This window comes from Hoplias malabaricus, chromosome 5 (assembly GCF_029633855.1).
Source record: "Hoplias malabaricus isolate fHopMal1 chromosome 5, fHopMal1.hap1, whole genome shotgun sequence".
NCBI classification, from domain to species: Eukaryota; Metazoa; Chordata; class Actinopteri; order Characiformes; family Erythrinidae; genus Hoplias; species Hoplias malabaricus.
Genome location: NC_089804.1, coordinates 39,346,736 through 39,372,008, shown reverse-complemented (window position 1 = coordinate 39,372,008; position 25,273 = coordinate 39,346,736). Strand labels below are relative to the sequence as shown.

General features: G+C 43.1%; 1 protein-coding gene across 1 annotated transcript in view; it reads left to right on the top strand.

Annotated features, from left to right (window-relative positions):
* The first annotated feature begins 499 nt into the window (after positions 1-499).
* cdh4 (cadherin 4, type 1, R-cadherin (retinal)) overlaps positions 500-25,273 on the top strand; it is a 61,356-nt gene continuing 36,582 nt past the window's right edge. Inside the window, exons 1-4 of the mRNA XM_066672348.1 lie at positions 500-553; positions 2,928-3,083; positions 9,903-10,047; positions 18,303-18,475. Coding sequence (XP_066528445.1) covers positions 500-553; positions 2,928-3,083; positions 9,903-10,047; positions 18,303-18,475 — 528 coding nt within the window. The remainder of the gene's footprint in view (positions 554-2,927; positions 3,084-9,902; positions 10,048-18,302; positions 18,476-25,273) is intronic.

Here is a 25,273-nt window from a genome sequence, read left to right as displayed (position 1 = left end):
ATACTATTACGTCCACTAGGGGTTGGATATAATAAAAGTTTATAAATTATTTTTAAAAAAACTGGCCCACTCAGACTCCGACCAAAGTAACTCTTAAATAAAGTCACCAATAAAGAAACAGATAATGAAGGCAATAAATTATTGTTTTTAGCGTTCAATATTGCCTCATGACAGCTTTAAAAGCTTCTTAGAAAACAGGATAAAGCTTCAGGGGGACCACAGGCCAAAATAACAAACAATGACTAAAAAAAAATAAACCAATTCCACTAACTAAACTTACAGAAAAGAAAATATAAATAGCTGCCCTGTCTACTCTCACCAAAAACAGGGCCCAAAAGCATAAACAAAATGGCAGGTCTCCCTTACAAATCCTGTTTAAAATACAACAACCACAGAATACAACATCAAAAGAACTTTGGTCTGACACTGTTGGGCAGCCCGCTGAAGCAAAGGATTGGCTTGGACAGAAGAAAAGGAGCAGCTCCCCAACTCCAAGACAATGGTCCTTTTTAAATCTCCCGCCATCAGAGCCAGCCAATCAGAAGTGAAGCATGTGGGTGGAGCAACAGGCAGCAAATCAGCCCCAAGAGCATTCACCTAAAATCTCCAACAAAGAGAAAGAAAGACAAACACTCCAAAATAACACAGGATGTAACAATACCCAGCTCTACATTAAGTTTTAAATGTCAGTGTGGTTGTATGTACAATAAAAATGAGCAGCTTCTTATCAACTTATTTTGTGATGTCACAGTTTGATCCCAACCTTTTACTGGTTTAAAATTGGTATTATGAAGGGCAGATATCATTTTTCTTCATCTTAAAAGCACTTTAAGTGATAAAGGGAGAAGAAAGGTTCATGCAAAAATGTATTATGACTGTTTTCATGCACAAACCCACACTGTATATTCCAGAAAATAAAAATAAAAATAAGGAGAGTAAGGTAAGGAACGGCTGCTTTAATGGGATGGAGCGGTTTATCCGTTGAGGAAGGTGGGGTATCTCAGTGAAATTAAGCAGAATGGTTTATGCAAAAAAGGTTGTTGCCTGCTCGACAGATGCCATAATTTCATTTTCACGCATGATTTCCAGAGCTACAGCCCACAAAAATCTGCAGAGGATGGAAGGGGAAAGGTTGGGGTTTTTTTTTTAGAGGTGTCTCACTGGAGAGTGCGGTTTAACCCAGAGAGGGTTGCATGTTATTTTCTTTACGCTAAATCCCCTCGACTTTTTTAAATCTCTCCCCCACCCCCCGACAGAAACATTGGCAGATCCACAGACCTGGAAACATTCGCTGAAGCGTTTGAAAGAGCAGATTGAGTGATTTTTAGAGATGCGCTTAAGCATATCATCTCCACCGATACACACTGCACTCAGCCTTCAGCAGCCATCATCACACAGGGCGCCGTCGCCAAACGGGCTGCTTTGTACAGCTGCGCAAAGTAACATAAAAAAATACAATTTAACATTTCAAATAGCACTTCCCTTACAACTAGAGCAACATTCAGGGTGAAGTTATTCATCTGTAGTTCTCTTCTTCTGAAGGTGTTCATCTTTTCACCATCCCTATCACCTTCAGGTGGAAATAAGGGAGATGTTAATATACATTGTTTCACATGAATATGGAGAGAACTGCAAAGGATAATGGCCGTCTGTCAGTGGAACTCAAACGTATTCTTTATTATAATGGGCGTACGCAATATGGGCAAACACTTCCTCTGAAATGAAGGATGTTAATAAAGAGTCAGCTCTTTTGCTGCTGGTAAAGCATTTGTAGAGCATTTATATAAATCCTATATCATCATTTAAAAGAACACTAGATAGTATTTTTACCTTAACATTACAGCCTTATAGAGCTTCTGCTATTGCCTCCGTCAGGCTCAGCACTGCAGAAACTGTACTGTGTAATTTAGGAAGAGGGTAGGAAACCACCACCGTCCCTCACTTCCCCCTTGATTTCAGTATTGTGCTGTAAAGGTTAAGCACTATTTGAAACTCTAGGGGGAGCCCAGGAGAAAACGACCTATTCTTACCTAGTGTTCCTTTAAGTATAGACATGACTTACATGTAGTAATTTCTGGCACAGTTGCGAACAGAAACAATCGTACTGGTCTGTTTTTTTTTTGGTGGGGAAAATTGCCCTAAAGTGGGAGGGGCCATTGCTGTAGACAGGGGGTGGGGCTGCACTGCAGTGTTTGTGTAATTTCCATAATGACAGAGAAATGCCTATGCAGTGAGGAGATCAATGAGGCAAGAAAAGTGCAAGTGGACACTTCTCATATTCATACAGGGGTTGGACAATGAAAGTGAAACACCTGTCATTGTAGTGTGGGAGGTTTCAGGGCTAAATTGGAGCAGTCTGGTGGCCAATCTTCATTAACTCCACATTGCACCAGTAAGACCATGTGCATCCAATGGTTCAAACATTGTGTCCTGAAGGCGGTGCCGTGTATCAGGACGACAATGCACCAATACACACAACAAGACTGGTGAAAGACTGGTTTGATGAACATGAAAGTGAAGTTGAACATCTCCCATGGCCTGCACAGTCACCAGATCTAAATATTATTGAGCCACTTTGGGTGTTTTGGAGGAGCGAGTCAGGAAACGTTTTCCTCCACCAGCATCACGTAGAGACCTGGCCACTATCCTGCAAGAAGAATGGCTTCAAATCCCTCTGACCACTGTGCAGGACTTGTATATGTCATTCCCAAGACAACTGACGCTGTATCGGCCGCAAAAGGAGGCCCTACACCACACTAATACATTACTGTGGTCTAAAACCAGGTGTTTCACTTTCATTTCCAACCCCTGTGTGTGTGTATAACTTATTACCATCTCATACTCATCACATATTTCTTGTCCATTCCAGTCACATTCTGAGGAAAATTAGTTTGCTCACATTGCACCTCACTGTGCTTTCCCCACAGATCCGCTCAGACCAGGATAAGGAGATAGAGATCCGGTACAGCATAACAGGAGCCGGAGCTGACCAGCCCCCCAGCGATGTCTATATCATCGACCCCGTCACTGGGAAGATGTCCGTCACAAAGCCCCTAGACAGAGAAGACCGAGCCTCTTACCATGTAAGTGTTACCGTGACAACCTCCAGAGAAGTGAGAAGAATAGCTTCAAACAGTCTAGACCCAACACGAGGAGCAGGCGCCTGAGAATATGACAATTATGAAGATGAGTTTTATTAAAACAAATATATATTAATACCAAAATAAAACTTCTCGCCGATTCTTTGCTTCAGCATAAATTACAAAGTACTTACTACAAATAATAGTACAGAAATAAATCATAACATGCCATCACCAGACACCAGTGGAGATTATGACTACAGTGACGTTAAATCAGTTCAGCAGCCATTTTGGAGTCCTGCATTGTCAAAAATCTAGACGCCCGACTCGTTCAGGTGTAGGTTACTTGCAGCTGCTGTAACAATCGGTCATATCGTGACCAGAGTTTGTTCTGGAAAGTTCTTAGCATCTACTCTGCGCAATCTTTTTTTTCGCTTGACAGTCATCGTGCTGAACAAAAGGCAAACTCATTTTGTTGCTTGTGAAGCAGAATCGTTGCAATAAAGGCTAGAGAATGCAGAGCTACACACAACACAGAAAAAGAAAGCGAGACTTTGCTGAGTGTTTTTTCTTCTTATGAGCCCTGCTGCATTCTTTATTTCAGAACTTTTTATGTTTACATCTGTGTTTTCCTCTTTGAATAATGCTGCACGAAAGGCAAGAAAAGCAGCAGAGAATCGCTTTGGCAAAGCAGGTTTTTACACAGTTAGTCAATTAGATGGAAGTTTGGTGACAGTGTGCAGATGAGGGAGAGGGTGAGAGAGGGAGATTACTCTTGTTGCCTTGTCAGGGATAATGAGTATGCGTGTCAGTCTGTTCTGACTCGACCAGGGAAACAAATAACAATGTGACCCTGCCCTCCACATCTTTCTGTCTGTCTCTGCTCCTGAGACACACAGCACACACAGACTGAGCCCTCATTTACGTCTCTGTCCCCACACACACACACATTTTTGTTTTCATGCATTGTGGGGACAATACACCTACTTTCATACATTTTTAAGATACATACCTTGACCATAACTAGTAAATGCTTAACCCTATAATTACCCTGAGCCAGAAACATGTATTCACTTTAAATGTAATGATTTATGTTGTTGGGTCCAGCTTGCTGACAAACAGGTGTGTATATATGTGACACACACACACACACACACACACACACACACACACACACAAACAGGATGGATACTTTAAATCAAATGCTCATTGCACTTCTACGAATTTGTGTAGCTGTTTTAAGGTGTACACAATTAACACAACTGTTGTCATCTCCAAGAGAGACACCTTCTAGCAGCTGGGTATGAGCCCCAGAATGACCATGTCCAGTGACAAATGTCTGGTAAAGGTGCATGAAGCCAATACAGTGTATTTCCAAATCTACACTGGATATGATTTGGAAAGAGTAAACAATAAACAGAAGACATTAGGAATATATATATATATATATATATATATATATATATATATATATATATATATATATATATATATATTTGCTAGTTGCCAAAGTGGCCAGCTGTTGTCAAGTCAAATGCAGTCTCTGAGCTTAGTAAAGCAAAGCTGTAGTGGAAAAAAACAGGCAGGAGACGAGTCCTGAAAGCAGTATTTCTGCTAAACACAAAGCCCAAAGTACATTATTAGTGTGGAAATGTTACATAAGATGAAACCAACTTAAAGTCTCATAAGATAAACTGTGAAGGCTTTGAAAGTGACAATTTGAAGAAAGAAAAACACACACTCACTTACTTAATAACAGTTTAACAGCTTGTTAAAACCTTGAATACGTCTTTAAAATGTGATTAGAATTATTATTTTTTCAATTCTTTCAGTCCATCATATCGTGATCTGAACGGCTCGTCGCTCGTTTCTGTGCCCAGACGACTATTACTTGCGACTGTCATTTCAATGATCAACAGTCTTTTCACAGAATCAGGGATAGCCAGAAGAGGCAGGGTTCTGAATGGCATGCTGATTTTAGCCTGCAGTAAGCCTTTGCATCATTTGTTTATCTTCATTCATTTATGTTCCAGTCAGATCAGCCATTGAGTTAAGTGGGGATTTTTCACTCTATGTGCAGATGTCAACTTTTTATTGAAAAAAGGAAATAGACAAAAGTGAAGTAAATTTGCAAATCAGTCTAAGAAGCCGCTGGTGTTCTTCCAACATCTCGGCTCAGACATCACTGGATGGGTTTTGAAGTGGAAAATGCATCAACCGTCTTATAGATTTAGCTCAAAATATATAGATTTATCTGAAAACCTGAAAGCAAGTTGGTGAAAAGTATGGATGCAATGTAATGACATCATAAAAAAAAGCATATTCAAAGTGTTAACACAAACTCACTGAACAAATCAACGAGTCGACATTTCCCAGTGCCCAGTGCCCAGAGTGGCCACTTTATTTAATTTAATACGTTTCCAGACCAGCTTAATTTCCACTATTAATATAAATACAAATAGTTTTAATGTAACTCAGGGCACGATACATTGCCTGTTTAATTGCTGTTTCCAGGGCACAGCATTAATGAAGTAAATACAAACATCAAGTGGTTGGTGTAGTCTAATGGGTAATACCACTGAGTTTAACACAGCAGACCAGGGTTCAGTTCCCCACACAAAGATACACCAATAAGAGTCCCTGGGCAAGATTCTTAACACTACAGCTGCCTCCCTCTGTTACATTTTTAGACTTGTGATGTCATTTCCCTGATAGACCAATACTAAATACACTCTCTTCACCAGGACAACCATTCATTCATTCATTCATTATCTGTAAGCGCTGATCCAGTTCAGGGTCATTGTGGGTCCAGAGCCTACCTGGAATCATTGGGCACAAGGCGGGAATACACCCTGGAGGGGGCGCCAGTCCTTCACAGGGCAACACACACACACTCACACCTACGGACACTTTTGAGTCGCCAATCCACCTACCAAGGTGTGTTTTTGGACTGTGGGAAGAAACTGGAGCACCCAGAGGAAACCCACACAGACACGGGGAACACACCACACTCCTCACAGACAGTCACCCGTAGGAAACCCACGCAGAAACAGGGAGAACACACCACACTCCTCACAGATTTTCACCCGGAGGAAACCCACGCAGACACAGGAAGAACACACCACACTCCTCACAGACAGTCACCCGGAGGAAACCCACACAGACACAGGGAGAACACACCACACTCCTCACAGACAGTCACCCGGAGGAAACCCACGCAGACACAGGGAGAACACACCACACTCCTCACAGACAGTCACCCGGAGGAAACCCACACAGACACAGGGAGAACACACCACACTCCTCACAGACAGTCACCTGGAGGAAACCCACGCAGACACAGGGAGAACACACCACACTCCTCACAGACAGTCACCCGGAGGAAACCCACACAGACACAGGGAGAACACACCACACTCCTCACAGACAGTTACCCGGAGGAAACCCACGCAGACACAGGGAGAACACACCACACTCCTCACAGACAGTCACCCGGAGGAAACCCACGCAGACACAGAGAGAACACACCACACTCCTCACAGACGGTCACCCGGAGGAAACCCACGCAGACACAGGGAGAACACACCACACTCCTCACAGACAGTCACCCGGAGGAAACCCACACAGACACAGAGAGAACACACCACACTCCTCACAGAGAGTCACCCGGAGCAAGAATCGAACTCACAACCTCCACTACCTGCTGCGCCACCGTGCCGCCTCAGGACAAAAAATGCATAATAAAAGTCTTGTACTGTACCATTAATTTAATATATGTTGGTTAGATGTATATATAAACATAAATATGATATTTATGATAAAGTCTTAATAATGTAAGTTTTAATTTTGACCACAACATTCATTAGTTTGGCGGCCCGAGTGTCCGGTGCAACATTTTATATTTGTCTACCCCTACACACACTCACTTTCTGTACACACTCCTTCTGATGCCCACGGGCACTACTTTAAATGACCAGCACTGCTTCTTACTGCCTGCTAAAGTGCTGTGAGCGTTTTGGTGGCCTGCGTGTAAATTTAGCTTCCCAGTGGAATGAGGGTTGACTCATGCAGTCCTTTTTTCACCTTCACTCATGCTCTCTCTCTCTCTCTCTCTCTCTCTTCTCTCATTCTGTCTCCCCTTTTCTCTTTTTTCCAGTCCATTGAGTGCTAGATGATGTGTCCACCCTTCAGTCTAAATTATAGCTGGTCCTGTTGTCAGTCTTTTTTTTTCGGCTATTTGCAGGACAGTGTGTATGTGTGTGTTTTCAGGACACTTTTAGACTGACAGTTGTCAGCAGAGTGTGAGTCAAGCACTAAGGGTTTGTTTGATGTATTTATTTAAATAGAGTGCTGTGCAAAATCAGGAACCGCCCTTTATTTAATTTTTGATCTCGCTCACAAGTTAAAGTTACATGTTTCTCTGGAGATACTTGGAATGTCATGCACTTGCATCAGTAAGGGACTCCTAACAACCGTGCAGGACCTGGCAGAGCCCCAAAACTGTCACCATCAGATAAACAGCGCTTATAGCTTCTATCTGTGAGAAAGAGGAGAACAAAGCCTAACTCTTGCTTTACATGTTTCTGTCCATCAGCGCCGTGAGTCTGAAAGGATGTGGAGCCTTTAAGGAGCTGTTACTGAGTAAAGGAAATAGACAAAAAAGAATTTTACTAGTAGAATTCTGGGATTGGAATGTGCTGAAAATTCAGCTGCACGTCACTGGCGAAAGCACGTGTCCCAGAATGAACGGAGGCTGTAATACAGTTAAAAAGCTGACACAGTAAATACTAAGATGATAAATTTATTTGTGGAGTTTACTGTGATGCTTTTCTGATCCTGAGGCTGAAAAAAATGATTAACTTCTACTTAATGGCTGTTGTAACTTTTCACAGTAGTGTGCATTATTTAGGACTGGGGTAAATATAAGGTATGCAAGCCTCAGCGTGTGTGTGAGCCCTTCAAGCGAATATCTGCCCCCCACACATTTTCCAGAAGTGTAGGAGAGTTGGTGAAGGTTTTTAATGCTCGCTTGTATCAGTACAGAAAGTGAGTAATTGAATATTGTCAGAAGGAAAGTCATTACGAAGCTTCATTTCAGCTGCTCAGTGTCACAGAGATAAATGAAGAGAGCGGTCTGAGGGATTCTGTTTTTTTCTGGAGCATTGTTTTGGAGTGTCAGTTCCTGGAGGCTCTTCTGGAGGCTGTTCCACCAGCTGAGTTTATTTTAACACTCACTAAAGCACTGCCAATATTTTGACAGTAATGGGAAATGAGAATAAATACAAGAGAACTGTCTCTGTCTGTCTGTCTTTCTTTCTCTCTCTTTCAAACCCCTCCACTCCCTCACCCTCAAGCATACCATACTTTTTCCTTCTCTTTTTCTTAATTGTTTTCTCTCACTTTCACTTTTCCCTTCCTTTCTCAATTTTTCTGCATGACATTTCTGTTTTCTTCTTCTTTCTCTGTCTCTCTCTCACTCTGTCTTCATCTTTTTTCTCTTGATCTTGCTCTCTTCTGCTGTCATTATTTCTCCACTTTCTTTCTTCATCTGTCTCTCATTCTCTATCTTGTTTTTATTCTTTTTTCTCTTTTCATTATTTCTTCATTTCACCTTTCAGTTTTTCTCTCTTTCTTTTTCTTTCTACTTTACTATTGCTTTCTAATTGCCTCTCCCTCAAACTATTTGCTCCCTCTCGAACCCTCATCTATTCTCTCTCTCTCTCTCTCTCTCTCTCTCTCTCTCTCTCTCTCTCTCTCTCTCTCTCTCTTTCTGTTCCTGACCTGCTTTCCTGAATACTGATGGTGGCATAAAGCCACACATTTGCAGTCCATCCACCGGGGGTCTCCAGATCAAAGATGTAGTGCCTCAGATGCCAACAAGAAACACACCATACACACTCTTCCACACTGGGCCCATCCTCTTTAGCCTCCCCACATGGAGCTCTTGTTGTGATTTCTTATTTATTTGGGTGTTTGTTTGCTGATTTTTCATTCTATGGGTGATAGAAACCTGGTCTTTTGACCGTTGGCTTGGGGAGACTGGTGTGTATTGTTTAAAGCCACTGAGAGATTTGTAAACAAATGCATTGTTCATACACGATACTGTCAAAAAAACTGGCTTTGTAAAAAAAAAAAAATTAATAAATAAAGAAATCCCTCATATTGCAAATTGCAAAGAAGTCCGTCATAAAAAGCTTTCTCTCATTTTTCTTCCTCTGCTCCTTTTCAGTCGCTTCTCCAAGAGCTTTTTCTTTGAAACACTGATTAGTTTAAAGGGTTATCTGCTTTTCTACAAGCCGCTTTTCGGGGGAAATTAATCAGAGAAAATCTCACAAAAAAGTCACTAATAGAAAAGCATCCTGTATGTCATACTCGAAATATATCTTAGAAAATCTAAAATCATCTTTAATTTAGTCCGAATATCTTTCATATTGAGATTGCTGTAATTATCAGATTTCTCAGTCTGTTACTAGATGTTTGTACTGTTTAAAGTTGTTTAACATTGTGCTAATGTCACAACAATGGACTGGTTTCACGACATGATCCTGATAGTTTTTGCTTGAAATAAACCACCAATGACCTACCAATGGAATGAGACACAGTCCCGAGGTCAAATGACTCAAAACGAGTAATAATCTCATGACTGTCTCAATATGAGAAATATTAGATGTACTGATTTGTTGGAATAAAGGAAGTTTAGTTTTAATACACTTCTGTGAGTATAAGTCTCAGGCTCTCGGCTGTATTTTACACATTTAAAAACAGGTCTGTTTCTGTCCGATGTGTAAATTTGTGACAGATTGCTTCTGTTTCCTCACGCAGCTGAGAGCTCATGCAGTGGATGTCAATGGGAATCAGATGGAGCCTCCCATCGATCTGTACATCTACGTTATTGACATGAACGACAACAGACCTGAGTTTAAAAACCAGGTCTACAACGGATCAGTCCCCGAGGGCTCCAAACCAGGTATGGAACAATCACGATGACGATGGGATTGTAAATTCAGAGCCAATGCTTTAATGCTCTGCATGTGATTACACAGCTCTAGGGTCAGGGGCTACATGTTCAGATGTGGATTCATTTTTTTTTTGTTGTTATTTTCCACCATTGGCTTCCTTAAGAATTTTGTTTCACACTTGTGTTTTCTTGAGTCCAGACTTTGAGGCAGGGAAAAGATCCCCACGTTTCCCTTCTGTCCTCAGTATGTTTAAATGCAATTAATGGACAGGACGACACAGTGGTGCAGGTCTCGTTACCACACAGCTTCAGTGCCCCGGGGTTGTGGGTTCAATCCCTGCCTCAGGTCACTGTGACCCTCAACTGGATGAAGGGATTACAGAGAATGAAGGTTCCATATTTTTTTTAATCAGTAATTTTATAACATCAAGACGCAATGTTTGCAAGGGTGAACTCGTATGAGGGCTTCATTTCACTGAAGTTGACGTTGAATCAGACTATGCTAGCACATGTTAAAATGACTGTGAATTTGCATGTTAAAAAGCTCATGATGACGACGGTGATGTTTTGGGCAGCAGTATGGTGGTAATTCTGGTGATGACAGTAACAACATTAATGATAATGATAATGATGTCAATGTCACCGAACAAGTCCAGTAATTGTCCTCTATCGGTTTTGTCCTCTGTCTGCAGTAAAGCCCAATAAGCTCCACAGCAGTGCCTTGAGCTGTGCTCCCCAGCACTGTCAGCCCTGCTCAGTATGATCAAAGTTCAGAGCTGTGTTTTTTTACCGCTTTAGTTTTTCCTCATGCTGTGTGGTTCTGCGGTCACAGCGGAGTGGCTATCAGGCGAGGACAGCCGAGCGTTCATCAACTGTCCGCTCAAAAACCGAGTGTTGTGTTGGGTCACGCCTCAAAGAAGTGGGCCCTCAAAAGAAACGTTGAGTCTTTACAGTTTGGAGTGTTTTTTTATTTCTCACAGAAAACTTTGTCCTTCTGGGGATTCATAAACAACAAAAGCGAGGGGAAAAAGAAAGAGAGGTTTTGTTTCTATTCAGTAGAGCGTGGGTCTGTAGCACGCTGACCAACCGCTGCTAATTAGCCTAGAAAAGCACAGAGCCGCCGTGTTTTTTCCATCCCAGCACCCGTCCTTGTTGTTGTTGATGTGTTTTTATTTGGTTTGTTTTTTTTATATTCAGAAAATGTGCAGTCGTACTGACAAGTGTAAACTTAAGCCAGCTCTGAGCTCTTCCTTGAGATAACAGTCACCAGGGAGTTGAAAATGGGAATGATAGCACAGCCCATGTTCTGTTGATGTTCTACGGTGATGAAGTTTTAATCAAACTGCTGGTTCTCTTTTATATATATATATATATATATATATATTTTTTTTTTTTTCCTTGACATGAGCCTCAAACGAGTGTGATTATCTGTTAAAGGCCTTGAAAAAGAAGCTTACACCCAACAGACCCACCATATCAAAGTGTCTCCGAAGGTGCTGTGGCAGATTTCCCACCTGCCAGTACGGTGCAGGCCATCGTCAAAGAGGAGCACGCTGGGCCCAAGCCTTATCGCTCTCCCCACATGTATCGCAGCTTATCACTTCAATTCATCAGCGGAATTCAGCCCTAAATGCCATGTTTCCGCTGTTTTCTCCCTTTTTCTCTAGAGAAGCCCCCACTGGGAGGCACACACAGGCACATTAATTGAATCTCGTCTCTTGTAGCCCACACGTAAACCGTCGTCCAATTGCTGTATGATTAATAAAAGCTAATCCAATTTAAGTTCAGCCCACTTTTGTTTATGATTCAGTCTTGGCATAATTTAAACTGGAGTCTTTGTAAATCAGCCTCTATCCTTGTTCGTGTTTGATACTGGATGATGCACAGTTAAAACCCACAAGGGTGCTCGTTTATTGGCAACCGGGTCTGTGTACACTCAGTTTTGTATATTTTATTGAATTGTTATTTAGTACATAGTGCCTGGCCAAATCATTACACGTATACGAACAACTGTTAGAAGCCAGTAAGAGATTTCCATATTTAATAATGTTGCACTGCTTACCACTGTCTCTGTTTTTCTTCTTCTTCTTTTCTTCTAAGAGTTATATCACTGTTCATTTTCACCAGTCGAAAAAATAAAGATTCAGTGAGCTGTCGGCATCAAGTGTCTCTGAAGTGCAAGTTTAAGGCAAGGTCTCAAATCTCTTGAGTAAAGTCTCCAATCTTTTTCGATGAGAGTCTAAGTAAAGTCTCAAGGCTCTGAGATGAGAGTGTAAGTCAGGTCTCAAATATCTGAAGTGAGAGTCTGAAGTGAAGTCAAGACTCAGATCTTTTAGGTGAGAGTCTAAGTCAAGTTTAGAGTCTTACGGCTTAATCCCTGTCTGGGAAACCGCTCCTAATTCACATCTTAAGTCTCTGAGGTGCGGGTCTAAGTCAGGTCTTAAACCTCTGAGGGCCAGGTATAAATGAAGTCTCTGAGGTACAATAAAAAAGAATTGTATTATTGTTAGCTTGCTACCGATGGCTAGCAGTAAGTATTTTACTTTGTGGAGGAGCAGAGCAGTTAAATATGTTTTCAAGTATTTCCAGAAGCCCCTCTGTGCTTCTACTGCTGCCGTATATCATCATTAATTCAGCCACCTACTAGTCTACAGCCGCCCACGACAAGCGCATATATAATATTTGACCAGTTTATGCATTCCTTACATTAGGCTATTTACATTCGAGTCAGAGCGAGTATCTGTATTATTCACAAGAGTATGATACACCATGAAAGAGACATTCACATAATGCTGTAACATACAGAAATGACATTAGATGCTACGTTTTACTGGACTTCTGTTTCGTCTGTCCTCCCATGTTTACTGACTCATGACTCGAGCTCAGGCTCCTCGTCTTTTCTTGCATTTTCCTAAATGGCCCTCGAGGCAGGGATCCTCTTAGTGGCGGAGTTAAAAAGGCAGGCGGACTGCCTCAGAAATTCCAGCTGAGTGCACTCACACACCCAATTTGTCCTCCGGCGAGTGGAGTGGGGGGAAAAGTTTGCTAACAGTGTGAGCGGAGGTTTAAGCTTTTTTTTCCTCTTCCGCAGGCCAGCAGGGCCATGGGGTTCATTAGACTCTGATGTTTGCTCTTCGGAGAAAAGAAAAACAGACGGCTGAAGATGGATGAGAAAGAGACAGGGAGAGAGAGAAAGAGAGAGAGAGACAAAGATGTTTCAATTGGCTTAATGGACGAGGAGCGAGAACTGGCCCCTGGCTCCTTTGCAAGAGAGCCGATTTGCCTTCTGATGGTCCTCAGAGGATCCACGCTGCTAACAGAGAGAAATCCACACTGAAAGCTTTGTGGAGGTCGAGGGGAAGTGCCGGACACCATGTCCTCTGATGCTGCACTCGTGGCCGCCAGCTTTAAGGAACGCTTAAGTGGTTTTGCAGCTCATCAAATTCAGGCATTCGACTGTGGAGCGCCAGTGCAGGTTATCTTCTCCAATGAAACCCTGTATATGTATAAAATAAAAGGAGGGCCCTCAGAAAGAAACACTTTGCCTCTACCTTTGCATTAACGGTAGCTTTGTTATGCTGGTAAAGGGCTCTTACTGCATGTTATGCGGCACAGAGAGCTTGCAGCTCAATTAGATGAGGCAGAAATAGCCACAGAGTTCAACAGCGTAGGAACGGCAGTGATGAAGTTCACACAGTTTTCTCATCTTAAACGCGATGTAATAAGTGCCAGCTTGATGAAAAGAGTCAGCAATCTGCATTCGCACTTAATAAACTCACTTTTTTGTGTGAACTGAACTGGAAATGTTGCGCTGTAGACAGACGTGCTTCATAAACCAGAGGGACGTCCGCTTTTTTGGCCCCCGTTTCATTCCAGTTAGAGCCTTTACTCTTCTAGGGAAAGCTGTAGACTAGATTTCAGATCGTTTCTGTGAGGATCTGATGGTGATCGACCAACAGAGCTCAGGTTTTGATGTTGGATGACTTGTCCTGAACCATGAAAACCCATACATCTCTTTTTGGTGGAGCTCCATCACTCCACAGTCCAGTGCTAAGGGCTTTGTAGCTCCCTGACTCTGAACTCTTGCAGCTTAATTCGTATGAAATATGAAGTCAACAGACTGAAGTCGTTGAGTCTGAGTCTTTGAATCTCCACCAGTGAGTCCCTCAATGCTAAATGGAACCGTTTATGTCCGTTCTGTCTCAGTGTTTAGTGTTAAATGAATGGGTTTATGTCCTTTTCCAACCTGGTTATGTTCAACTAGCACAAGCTAATGATTTCTCATCCACATGTCTACAGAGAGAGAGAGAGAGACAAAGAGTGAGAGCTGTCCAACCTGCAAACCCACGATGAAAGAAGGAATGTTGAGCTCTGCTGATTTAAGTCGAAAAGCAATTACAGCTCCGAATTAGTTTTTGAATTAAAGAGCAATTGTAAAGGCTCAGAGGTTAACTGTTTCCTGTATGTTCATCTTTCTCACTTTTACTCACTAAGAGCAAATAATCCTGTTAAAGAATTCGACTCATTGAAAATTGAAGGTGACATTTGACATGCAATTTAGTTCTCTCTCTCTCTCTCTCTTTCTCTCTCCCTCTCCATTCCTCCTTCTCACTTTTACAAATTTGACAGGCAATCAGGCCGTTCCCTTCTCCCCTTCTTCCTTTTCCTTTCTCTTTCCCTTTTGGTTGTTCAAATATTGATGTAGCCCTATCAGGAGAGGGCGTAATTGTTTTTCCTCTCACTTCTCGTGTTTCTTCATTCTCCCTCCTCCCCCTCATCCTCAGACGTGGTGACAGATCCCGCTCCGAAACTTAATGAAGTTTGAAATAGAACCCTCAGCCACAATTATCCTTTCATAGGTGTGTTGTCACTGAAATGATGGCACTATCCTCTGGCAATTACAACAGAGCCAGAGCCTCCTGTGAAAGCATAGTTAGTCTTTTAAGCTCCAGTCAGGATCTGCCAAAACGGGGTCCCAAGCGAATAGGACAAAGTTGAAAGCATATCACAAGGAATATCTACAAAGAAGTAGCTCATTTCATTTATTTCGCTCAGATGTGTACATTATTCCACCATTTTGCCTTTGCGTTTCTGTACTTTTGGCAAGAATAGACCATTTGCAAAATAACGAACCACAGTCACAGCTATGTCCATCATATGAAGAAAACCTCTGAGAAATTCTTCAGAGCAAACCTGCGGTGAGAACAGCAGAGGCAGTAAATTTGTCAGAATGATACGAGTGTTATGAGATGTGCAGAGTGTTATGCGGAGCTCGGTTTCCATTTTATTCCTGAAGCTGGAAAAACACTCACCGCTCAGAATTAGCATATAATGCTGTACCAAATAGGGCCTTTATTAAGTTCAGCGTTTGCTCGTCTGAAGGGGTGGCTTCCAGGGCTCAGACCTTATAAACTATAAAACCTGCTGCCTTTATGACCAGTTCCTGAAGGACATCTCTGGATTGGTCAGTGTAAATATGTTGTTTTTGCATCAAATAATACACTCATATTCCCAGTTGAAAATGATGGGACTGTGTAGCTAATTTAAACTAGGCGTGTAGTAAACAAATTTGGAGACATTGTTAAAATTAGATTTATTACATTATAACTGCGTCTGATCTTTCACATACAAAATTCATTCATTCATTCATTGTCTGTAACCCTTATCCAGTTCCAGGTCACGGTGGGTCCAGAGCCTACCTGAATTCATTGGGCGCAAAGCGGGAATACACCCTGGAGGGGGCGCCAGTCCTTCAGAGGGCAGCACACACTCTCACACACATTCACTCACACACTCACACCTAGGGACACTTTTGAGTCGCCAATCCACCTACCAACGTGTGTTTTTGGACTGTGGGAGGAAACCGGAGCACCTGGAGGAAACCCACACAAACACAGGGAGAACACACCACACTCCTCACAGACAGTCACCCGGAGGAAACCCACACAGACACAGGGAGAACACACCACACTCCTCACATACAGTCACCCGGAGGAAACCCACGCAGACACAGGGAGAACACACCACACTCTTCACAGACAGTCACCCGGAGGAAACCCACACAGACACAGGGAGAACACACCACACTCCTCACATACAGTCACCCGGAGGAAACCCACGCAGACACAGGGAGAACACACCACACTCTTCACAGACAGTCACCCGGAGGAAACCCACGCAGACACAGGGAGAACACACCACACTCCTCACAGACAGTCACCCGGAGGAAACCCACGCAGACACAGGGAGAACACAACACACTCCTCACAGACAGTCACCCGGAGGAAACCCACGCAGACACAGGGAGAACACAACACACTCCTCACAGACAGTCACCCGGAGGAAACCCACGCGGACATACAAAATTGTCATGTGAAATGTATAATAAACACGTACACATTTTGATAAAATCAGAATGTTTTGTTCCGGTTTCTCTTTGTACTGATCTCTGTAAACATGGTTCATGCCACTGCTGTCGTTAAAAAAAAAAGGCGGGGCATGGAGAGGTCAGATGTGTCATGATGTATTTTATTAATGTGAAAGCAAAATACATAGTTAAATGAGGTGTATTGTTTCTTTTAGTTTATACAATATTACGAAATTGGAATTTTTATGACATTTCCTAAGCTTTTTATCATCTAGAAAAAGAAAGATGTCTGCTAAGCCGACCTCAGCCCTAACACTAACTATTTGGAACTTCATACCAGTTGGCTGATGCAAATTCCAGCTAATTTGCAATTTGAAAACTTATTTATTTATTTTGGTTCACAGTGTGCCAACAAAAAGGCACTGTAAACAGCTTCGCTATTGTTTGGAAAAGTCTGTTGCTTAGTGCCTTTGTGTTGCCTGCCACAAGCAGCAGTCGGTGGTGGTGGGGGTTGGTTTTTCTTTTTCTTTTTTTCATTTTAAAGGCATCTGCAGACTCTATCCCAGCGCCTCAGAGGCCACTGATACAGAACGACACAGAGGCTTAAACACTAGAGCGACAGAGTGACATTAACGAAGGGAGGCAGAGTGACATTTCACCCACCACAGAGGGAAAAAAACAGGTTTATCCCTCATTTTGCTCGCGAGTAGGGGCTGTAATTGCTCGCTCACATTTGAGACCGTGGGTGACAAGCTCGTTGAAATCGATAATCGTGTTTTTGGGGGTAAAGGCCGAGAAGTCCTCTACTCCCCCACACACACATACACACACAGAGTGGGAGAGAGAGAGAGATATGCTCAAATGGATGTGTGGATGACAGCGAAGAACAACAGCGGTGTAGCGTTGTATCATTAAGTCAGTGGATATACTGTAGGGCTTTTGGGATAATAAATGGAAGTGATGCAGAGAGAGACTTACTCATAGCTCTAACTAAAGAAACCGTATGAGCACTGCAGCACCTGGGGGTTTGCTGTGTTGCTGAAGTGATTTGCTGGCATGCTAACTGCTTCAGTTTAAGGTGGGTTTGAACAGAATCCAGAGGAGATTGACTCAGCTTGGCACAACTGAGCAAGGAGCTGAGAAAGTAGTAATGAGGAGAGTGACCAGCAGCATGCGGAAAGAAGGAGAAGCATGGATTGCGGGTTCAGTTGTGATAACCATGGATTCTTCATTAACAAAGCACTGGTTTTGTAATTTAATATAGAACTATTCAACTCTGAGTCCACATACAAACAACCCAAGTCTGTAACCCAAGTCTATGAGTTACAGCTGAATTCTAGGAAAAATTTCCAATCATGAGAAAGCCCCAGATTTAAGAATCACCTACTTACAGCACTTGTTTTTTACTGGGGTCAGATAAAACAAACATGGTCTCTGCAGTGTGTTCACCCTGTGTCTGCATGGGTTTCCAGGTAGGCTCTGGACCTACCGCGACCCTGAACTGGATAAGGGTTACAGATAATGAATGAATGGTCTCGGCAGTAGCTTAGAGATTTTACAAATGGCTACTTTGTGCCAGGTGTCTACATTCTTAAATAACTGACACGCCTCTGTGGCCAATCTCTTTGAATCAGGTACTAAAAAGGTACCCTGTTCCAGACACCGAATTTGTCTAATGGAAAAGTGATTCTACTGTTGTTGTAGAAGACCACTGTTTTTACCCTTTTACCCAAAATGTGCGTCACTACTTTGATGGTTCAGAATCACAGAGCCACATTTACTTTTAGAAAATGAGTTAGACCAGTGTTATTTTCGGTCGTGTTTGTGTATGCTCATCATCAGCCGGTTTCACTCATTCTAAAGCATAAGTAAGTGTTTCCGCTCTCTTTTTCTGCAGGTACATCAGTAATGCGAGTGACTGCATTTGACGCTGATGACAGCACTATGCCCAACGGCCTGGTCCACTACCGCATCCTCAATCAAAGCCCACACATCCCCATCCCCAACATGTTCACCATCAACGGGGCTACAGGAGAGATCAGCACCATCGCAGCAGGCCTGGACAGGGAGGTCAGTATCAACACCCAAGCTGCACTGCAGTAGTGGGACTGCATTACACAGAATTTTCTGTCACTTTCTGTCACATTAGATGATAAAGGAACATGAGGGTATAACACACATACAAACATACAAACTGTGGCTGAATGTGTGGAGGAAAGTCTCAGATATCACAGTGAGTGCTAGAGAAATATTTCACAGCTCACTTGAAATTGTAAAGAGAGTGGCATGACATATGGATCCATACGTTATAAATATTCCACAAGCTCTTATTTATCTCTGCTCAGCAGTGGCTCTTCTTTCTGCAAGGTCTGCTCCATATGCAGCATGAATCAAACTTATTGGAAAATATCAGAAGCCCTCAGATCACTCAGGAGCCCGATCTGAGAGTTAAAGACTGATTAGGTTTCCATCTAACGACACTAGATCTTCCTCACTGTCAATTGTTTCTGACCAAGCTCCAGACCTGGAAAATCACTTCATGTTTAGCCTTTGTTGTCAGTGCAGCTTAGAGTTAAAAAAGGGTTATGTCTGAGACGTGTCTGAGTGTATGTTAGACGTCTGAGCCTGAAACCAGTGGCAATAGGACAAAAAAAGCTTGTGCCAGACCGTAGTAGCAGTTTGCACATAGAACACATTTTCTTGATGAATGTTGCTGCTTTTTGCACTTAAGCTGTAGATTAGTGATCATCTTTTGCTGGACGGCTAGTCGAATAATAAAAATGAATAGTCATGCCAGCCCTTAGAGTACATCATTCTGAACTATTTTTCCTGTAGGGCACAACCAAAGCCTTGCCAAAGGCCAAAGTTATGGGATGCTGAGGGCAATATCTCTGCTTGTCTTGTTATTTTCTGCCTTAACTGCTCCACTCGGATTCACCTAGCCATAGCTGCCAGCCACAGCCCTGCTTTATCGACGTGATGCTCAAACACACGTTAGGGGTCATGGGAACAGACCTAACTTCTACATGCCTCTAGCTCTTAACTCCCTACTGATTAGCAGAGTTCTTTAAACTCTCTCTCTCTCTCTCTCTCTGTATCGCACACATACGTACACAGATATGCAAAGTTTCCCATAACCTCTCTTTGCTGCGCTAATGAGTGAGGTCACGCAGGGGTCAGTGTGAGTCATGCCAGAATGCATCAGCTGACCTGCAGCAGAGTCTTGTCATATTTCCTTCATCTTTTTTTTGTGCTTTTCCCTCATCTTTCCGCGCTGCTTCTCGCCTTGTTTTCCCGCTCCAGACTATATCTCTCTCGCAATATTATTCTCATGTTGTGCCGGCTCAGGTCAATAACTACATATTGACGCTAGCCGAGGGTTACAATCCAGGTAGAAAATATTGATATATCGAAAATATTGATTAATATCAGAAATAGAATAAAAATAGCCAATGAAAATATTCTAGTTTTGTGTTCTGGTTTATTTCAGTCTATTGACTCAGCACATAATGGCTTTGTTAATTCCTTTTTAATCAACAGAGCGGAAAAAGGGTAAATAGACAAACAGGGAGATAGTGAATGGAGCAGAACTAAGCTAGGTCCTTACACATGGCTGTCAGCCGAACACGATTCCTTCTGTTTTTGTGCTGGTAGCTGTTGGTGTGCAGTATCTAGGTCTATGTGCTGGTGGCTATGGGTGTGCAGAATTGAGGTCCATGTGCTGGTGCTCTGTGCTCATGATGCAGGTGAGGTAATGCACATTAATCACTCTGCCTCCCACCTGTGCTCAATAACACCCTCTGCCTGCCACCTGTGCTCTTCCAGCAGAACTAGGGCACACCTGTGGGTTTACTTGCTGTCTATCAGAGTTAATAACACACACATACAGGTTGCAGAGTGAATCATCCTCTTTATTTTCTTGGCAAAATAAATAACTGAAGCAAAATACCATAATTATGACAATAACCACATGATGGCAGCAGCAAGGCAGCATTTTAATACAGGCATTTAACTTCCGGTCAAGGAATATTACACAGGGACGATTATACATGTTAGCTGGTTAACTTGAACCCCAAGGGAGGACTGTCTGATATAGCTGACCTCTTCTGACCGGGCAGACAGAAGTGTTTCAAGTACCCTGTTAAGGCTGCTCTCATCCCTGTTGTTTACACACTCTTTCCTACCACTTTTTCCCCTTCCAGTCAACTTTCCAGTAATATGCTTTAATACAGCACTCTGTGAACAGCCGGCCTTTTAAACAGTGACCTTCTGTGGCTTATCCTCCTCGTGGAGAATGCCGCTGATCGTCTTCTGGGCAACTGTCAGCAATCAGTGGCTTATGCTGAAATAGACAGAAATATATTCTAATAATTTGAGATGATAGATTTGTATGAATCTATATATAGTGTTTATATCAAGTGTTATAATTTATATCTGTTCCTTTTATATGTATTTGGTCCATTTCATGTTTATATTTGTATCAACCAGCACCAAAATCCAATTGGAAGTGGACCGAGGTTGACGAGGGTGTCTGTGTGGGTATGTGCTCTCTAACGATAGCTCAACGTACGTAGCATTGTTAACAGTTGTTTAACGAAGCCACACTTACAGAGGAATTGCAGCAGGGTTTATTTTAATCGTGCCAAACCTGCCAAGTGTAAACATGCCCCAAGTCCACCGGTCACCCTAAGTTGAATCTTTGTTCATGGATTACAAGTAATCTAACGGGCAAAGTCCAAGTACATAGAATTGACATGACAGGGAGGTGTCAGTCAGACACACACGAATAAAACACAAATACAGACTTTCAGTTTGATTCTGATGTGATATAATTTATAAACGTGCCACAGGTGGATATATTTGAATCATAAATTCATGGGCAGCACGGTGGTGCAGCAGGTAGGGTCAAGGTCACACAGCTCCAGGGACCTGGAGGTTGTGGGTTTGATTCCCGCTCCGGGTGACTGTCTGTGAGGAGTGTGGTGTGTTCTCCCTGTGTCTGTGTGGGTTTCATCCGGTTGATCCGGTTTCCTCCCACAGTCCAAAACACATGTTGATAAGTGAATTGGCAACTCAAAAGTGTCTGTAGGTGTGTGTGTGTTGCTCTGTGAAGGACTGGTGCCCCCTCCAGGGTGTATTCCCCCTTGCGCCCAATGATTCCAGGTAGGCTCTGGACCCACCGTGTCCCTGAACTGGATAAGGGTTACAGACAATGAATGAATGAATGTAAATTCATACTCAGTTAATTCAAACCCTGTGTACTGTTAACCACAGCAGCGTTGAACGCATGTGTGCCAGCTTAATGGGCTCACAGACCACCCAGAAGAGCCCTGTACTCCACTAGAGAAGCATTTAATCAAACGCTGTGGAAATGTCAGCATCCTCACCACAGGACATGGCATCAGATGGAGCTAAGGCAGGATACTGAGGAGAGATGAACAGCTTACCCCCCCCACACACACACACACATACACATCCTCATCAGGAGGCAGAGCTCTTTCATCAGTAGCAGTAGCCTAATTGGAATATTTATGCAGTAATTAGTGGGGTGAAGAAGCCTTGTGCAGAAGCGTTGTGCTGCTGGGACTTCAGGTTCACTCTAGTGTCATAGTGAACTGATCAGAGCAGCATACCAATTAACCCTCTCCAGCAGAGAGTGACTGACCTCTGCTCACATCTTCCACTCACACACACACACACCCATATAACCACACACACATGTTCATGTACATACACATAGTCAAAGAACATCCTTCATGTATTTAAGGTTCTGAGAAAACCCATAGATGTTTCTGTCACTGTGAGAAGATCGCTCAACACTGAGGATCTGAAATGATGGATAGCAGAGTCCGGAAGCTGTTACTGGGAAAAGGAAAGAGACAAAAAAGAAGAGGAATTCACACAAATGCAAAAACGCATCAGGAATAGACACCTTTTTGTTGCATTAAGGGATTAAACGCTTTAATTCCCTCTGGATAAGAGCCTGCCTCTTGCTGGAAATGAAAATGTTTAAAGAGACTTCATAGTATGCATTATCCCTGATATTAATCAGATTGTCTTTTCAAATGTACTATTAACTATTGTGCCTTTTTCCTGTGCGAGCAAATGCCTTTGACGCTGGCACAGATCTCTCCCGTTCCGTTGATGGAGAGCTATCTTTATGCAGGTCCTTTCACCTTTATCTCTACCCTAATTAAACCCAGTTAATCCTGCTAATCAGAGTCTTCAACACCATCTGGCCACTAAGGCCAGGTGTGTTCAATTAGTGAAAGAGGAGGGTAGATGTCCAGTCGCGTGATTAGAGGAACCAGCACTGCTTCCTCTGGCCCAGGCTTTTCTATTCCATAATCACGTCTCTGGTCTGGGATACCATCACTGGCTTTTCTTCTTCCGTAAGAAACTCGATGCCAACGTTCTCCAGGAGCGTTTCTCTGGTCTGAGATACCAGCACTAGCTCTTCTTCTGCGTGAGCATTCCTCTGATCTGGGATTCCAACACTGGCTTTTCTTCTTCAGACTGACATTAGCACCAACAGCTTGACAGCTCGCGGGCTGAATAGATAGAGTGATGGACGTGAGGCTGCAGAATTATGATCAACATGAGTCATCCCAGCATAAGGCTGTTATTACGGGTTGTGAATAATTGCTCTGAATGGGCATATGTTATGAGCCAGCTTGCTCTTTTATCGAGCTCTTAGTAGAAGATAAAGCGGCGTGCTCTCGCCGGGCTCCTAATGAGCCTCTGGCAATATTCCGCCTGCATTGTTTTGCTCCCTCCTCCAGAGTGCGCGTCTGTTAGGGCCCTAACTGTGGCTCTCAGAGCAGCATGGATCCACACCGGCCAGATTGTCCAGGCTGTTGCTTTTCTTCACCTGTTCCCTGCCCAGGGCTCTATACCTGTGTGTGTGTGTGTTGTATGTGTGTGCTTCCAGTGTCAAGTCTGGGTTAGAATGTGTCCGCTCTGTTACGCCTGATTAACGAATCGATTGCCATTTTGTGTGTGTGTGTGTGTGTGTGTGTATGTGTGTGTGTGTGTGTTTTCATGTCTGTGTGAGTGCCTGTGCATCTGTGTGTGAACACTTGAGAATCAGGGATCTAAAATGGGCCTGCTCCTCATATTTCTCTCTCTCTCTCTCTCTCTCTCGCTCTCTCTCACTCTCCTTCTCTCCCTCTCTCGCTCTCTCTCACTCTCCTTCTCTCCCTCTGTCTGTAACTCTCCCGCCCAACTCTCCTTTCCTCTCTGTGGACAGAGAGGTGTGCTGTGCAGACAGGTCAGGGCCCACTGGGCTGTGAAATGTTCTTCATAACAGTAGACTCAAGTGGGCGTGTGCACTTTGGGGTGGGGGGGGGGGGGGGGGTTGTTGTCATTGCACTGGTGTGTGTGTGTGTGTGTGTGTGTGTGTGTAGGTGTCTGTGTGCTCACATGCTCACTAATGTACAATATAAGAGGTATTTTCGCCTGCAAATTACATATTGCCCAATTTATAGAAGTCTGTAAACTGTGTAGATGCAGCTTTCCAGGCTTCAGTTCTAGACATGTTCATGTATGTGGTCATGCTTGGTCAAGGGATGTTGGTTTTGAGATCACACGCTCTACATAAAGCAGTGTGACCGCAGGACAACGTCCACTTTTGAATCCGAAGTGTCCCATAAGCAAGACTTCTGTTCTGATGCCTCTAGACACACTTGAACTAGACAAACATATAAAGAATATAATGTAGACAGGCCTCCTCCAAGGCCCAGTGATTCCAGGTAGGCTCTGGACCCACCGTGACCCTGAACTGGATAAGGGTTACAGACAATGAATGAATGAATTTAGACAGGACATTTCTTGCCATAAGTAATTGTTAGTGTTAATTGTTAGTGTACATTTCCTTACATGTTCTGAGCTTCTGAACAGAACACGTGTGGTCCACAAATGACATCACGGCTGAGACGAACCACCTCTTTGTTTCTAATAAAGTGGCCTTGTAAATGTATGTCCAAATGCTCATGTGAAATTGCTGGTTCGGTCTGAGACTGGCATTTTTCCCTCATTGTGTTCTGCAGTCTGAACAAGGCTGAATGAATTAATTTGGACTTACCCTGTGTGTTCTCTTTAATCACACCTGCTTGCCCACTGTTGGCCTTCATCACTCCCGCTGTCTTCCGCTTGAAAACGGTGATTGTGGATTAATTACACTGTGATTTGTTTCACCTTCTCGCTGCAGTGCATAAGGGAGCGGCTATTGATATTTCATTATGTTCATGTAATAAAAGGCCCCTGGCCGGTGTTGAGCCATGGACCCGGCCACTGCTGTAACATGCGCATGCTGCTGTAATGAGCGGTCAGACCGGGCCAAAGTGTTCCACTGGAGGTTAAGTGCTTTGGAATGGCCCCTCTGAAAGGCCTTAAGAATGTACTGATCACCTTATAGGGAGCAAGAGGGAGAGTACAGTGATAGAGCTGCATCGATTTCGGAAGCTTAGAATGAGTGAGCATAATCCGAATCCAATAAAAACTGCCATGAAATCCACACACACACATAACACATGAATGCATATGCGACAAAGTTTAGAAGTATTCAAGCACTCAGAGTACTCTGAAGCCTCAGTGTGTACGGCAGCTAAGGTGTGTGTGGGTAGTTGTTTATGTCTTTTTGAAAAGAAACATTGTGTGAGTCATGCTTTTGGGTTCAGCTTGTGTTTGAATGCAATCTCTAGCTGTAATCAAACATAGCTGGTATAGATCAGAGGCGACTGCAATGGAAGCTCAGCTTCCCCTAAAATGTCAAAAAATAAGTGATCAAATATATACTGCGGTGTGTACATGTCATTGAATAAATATGCACTACAACGCGCTCAACTTTTGTTCAGAACCAGCTTCTTA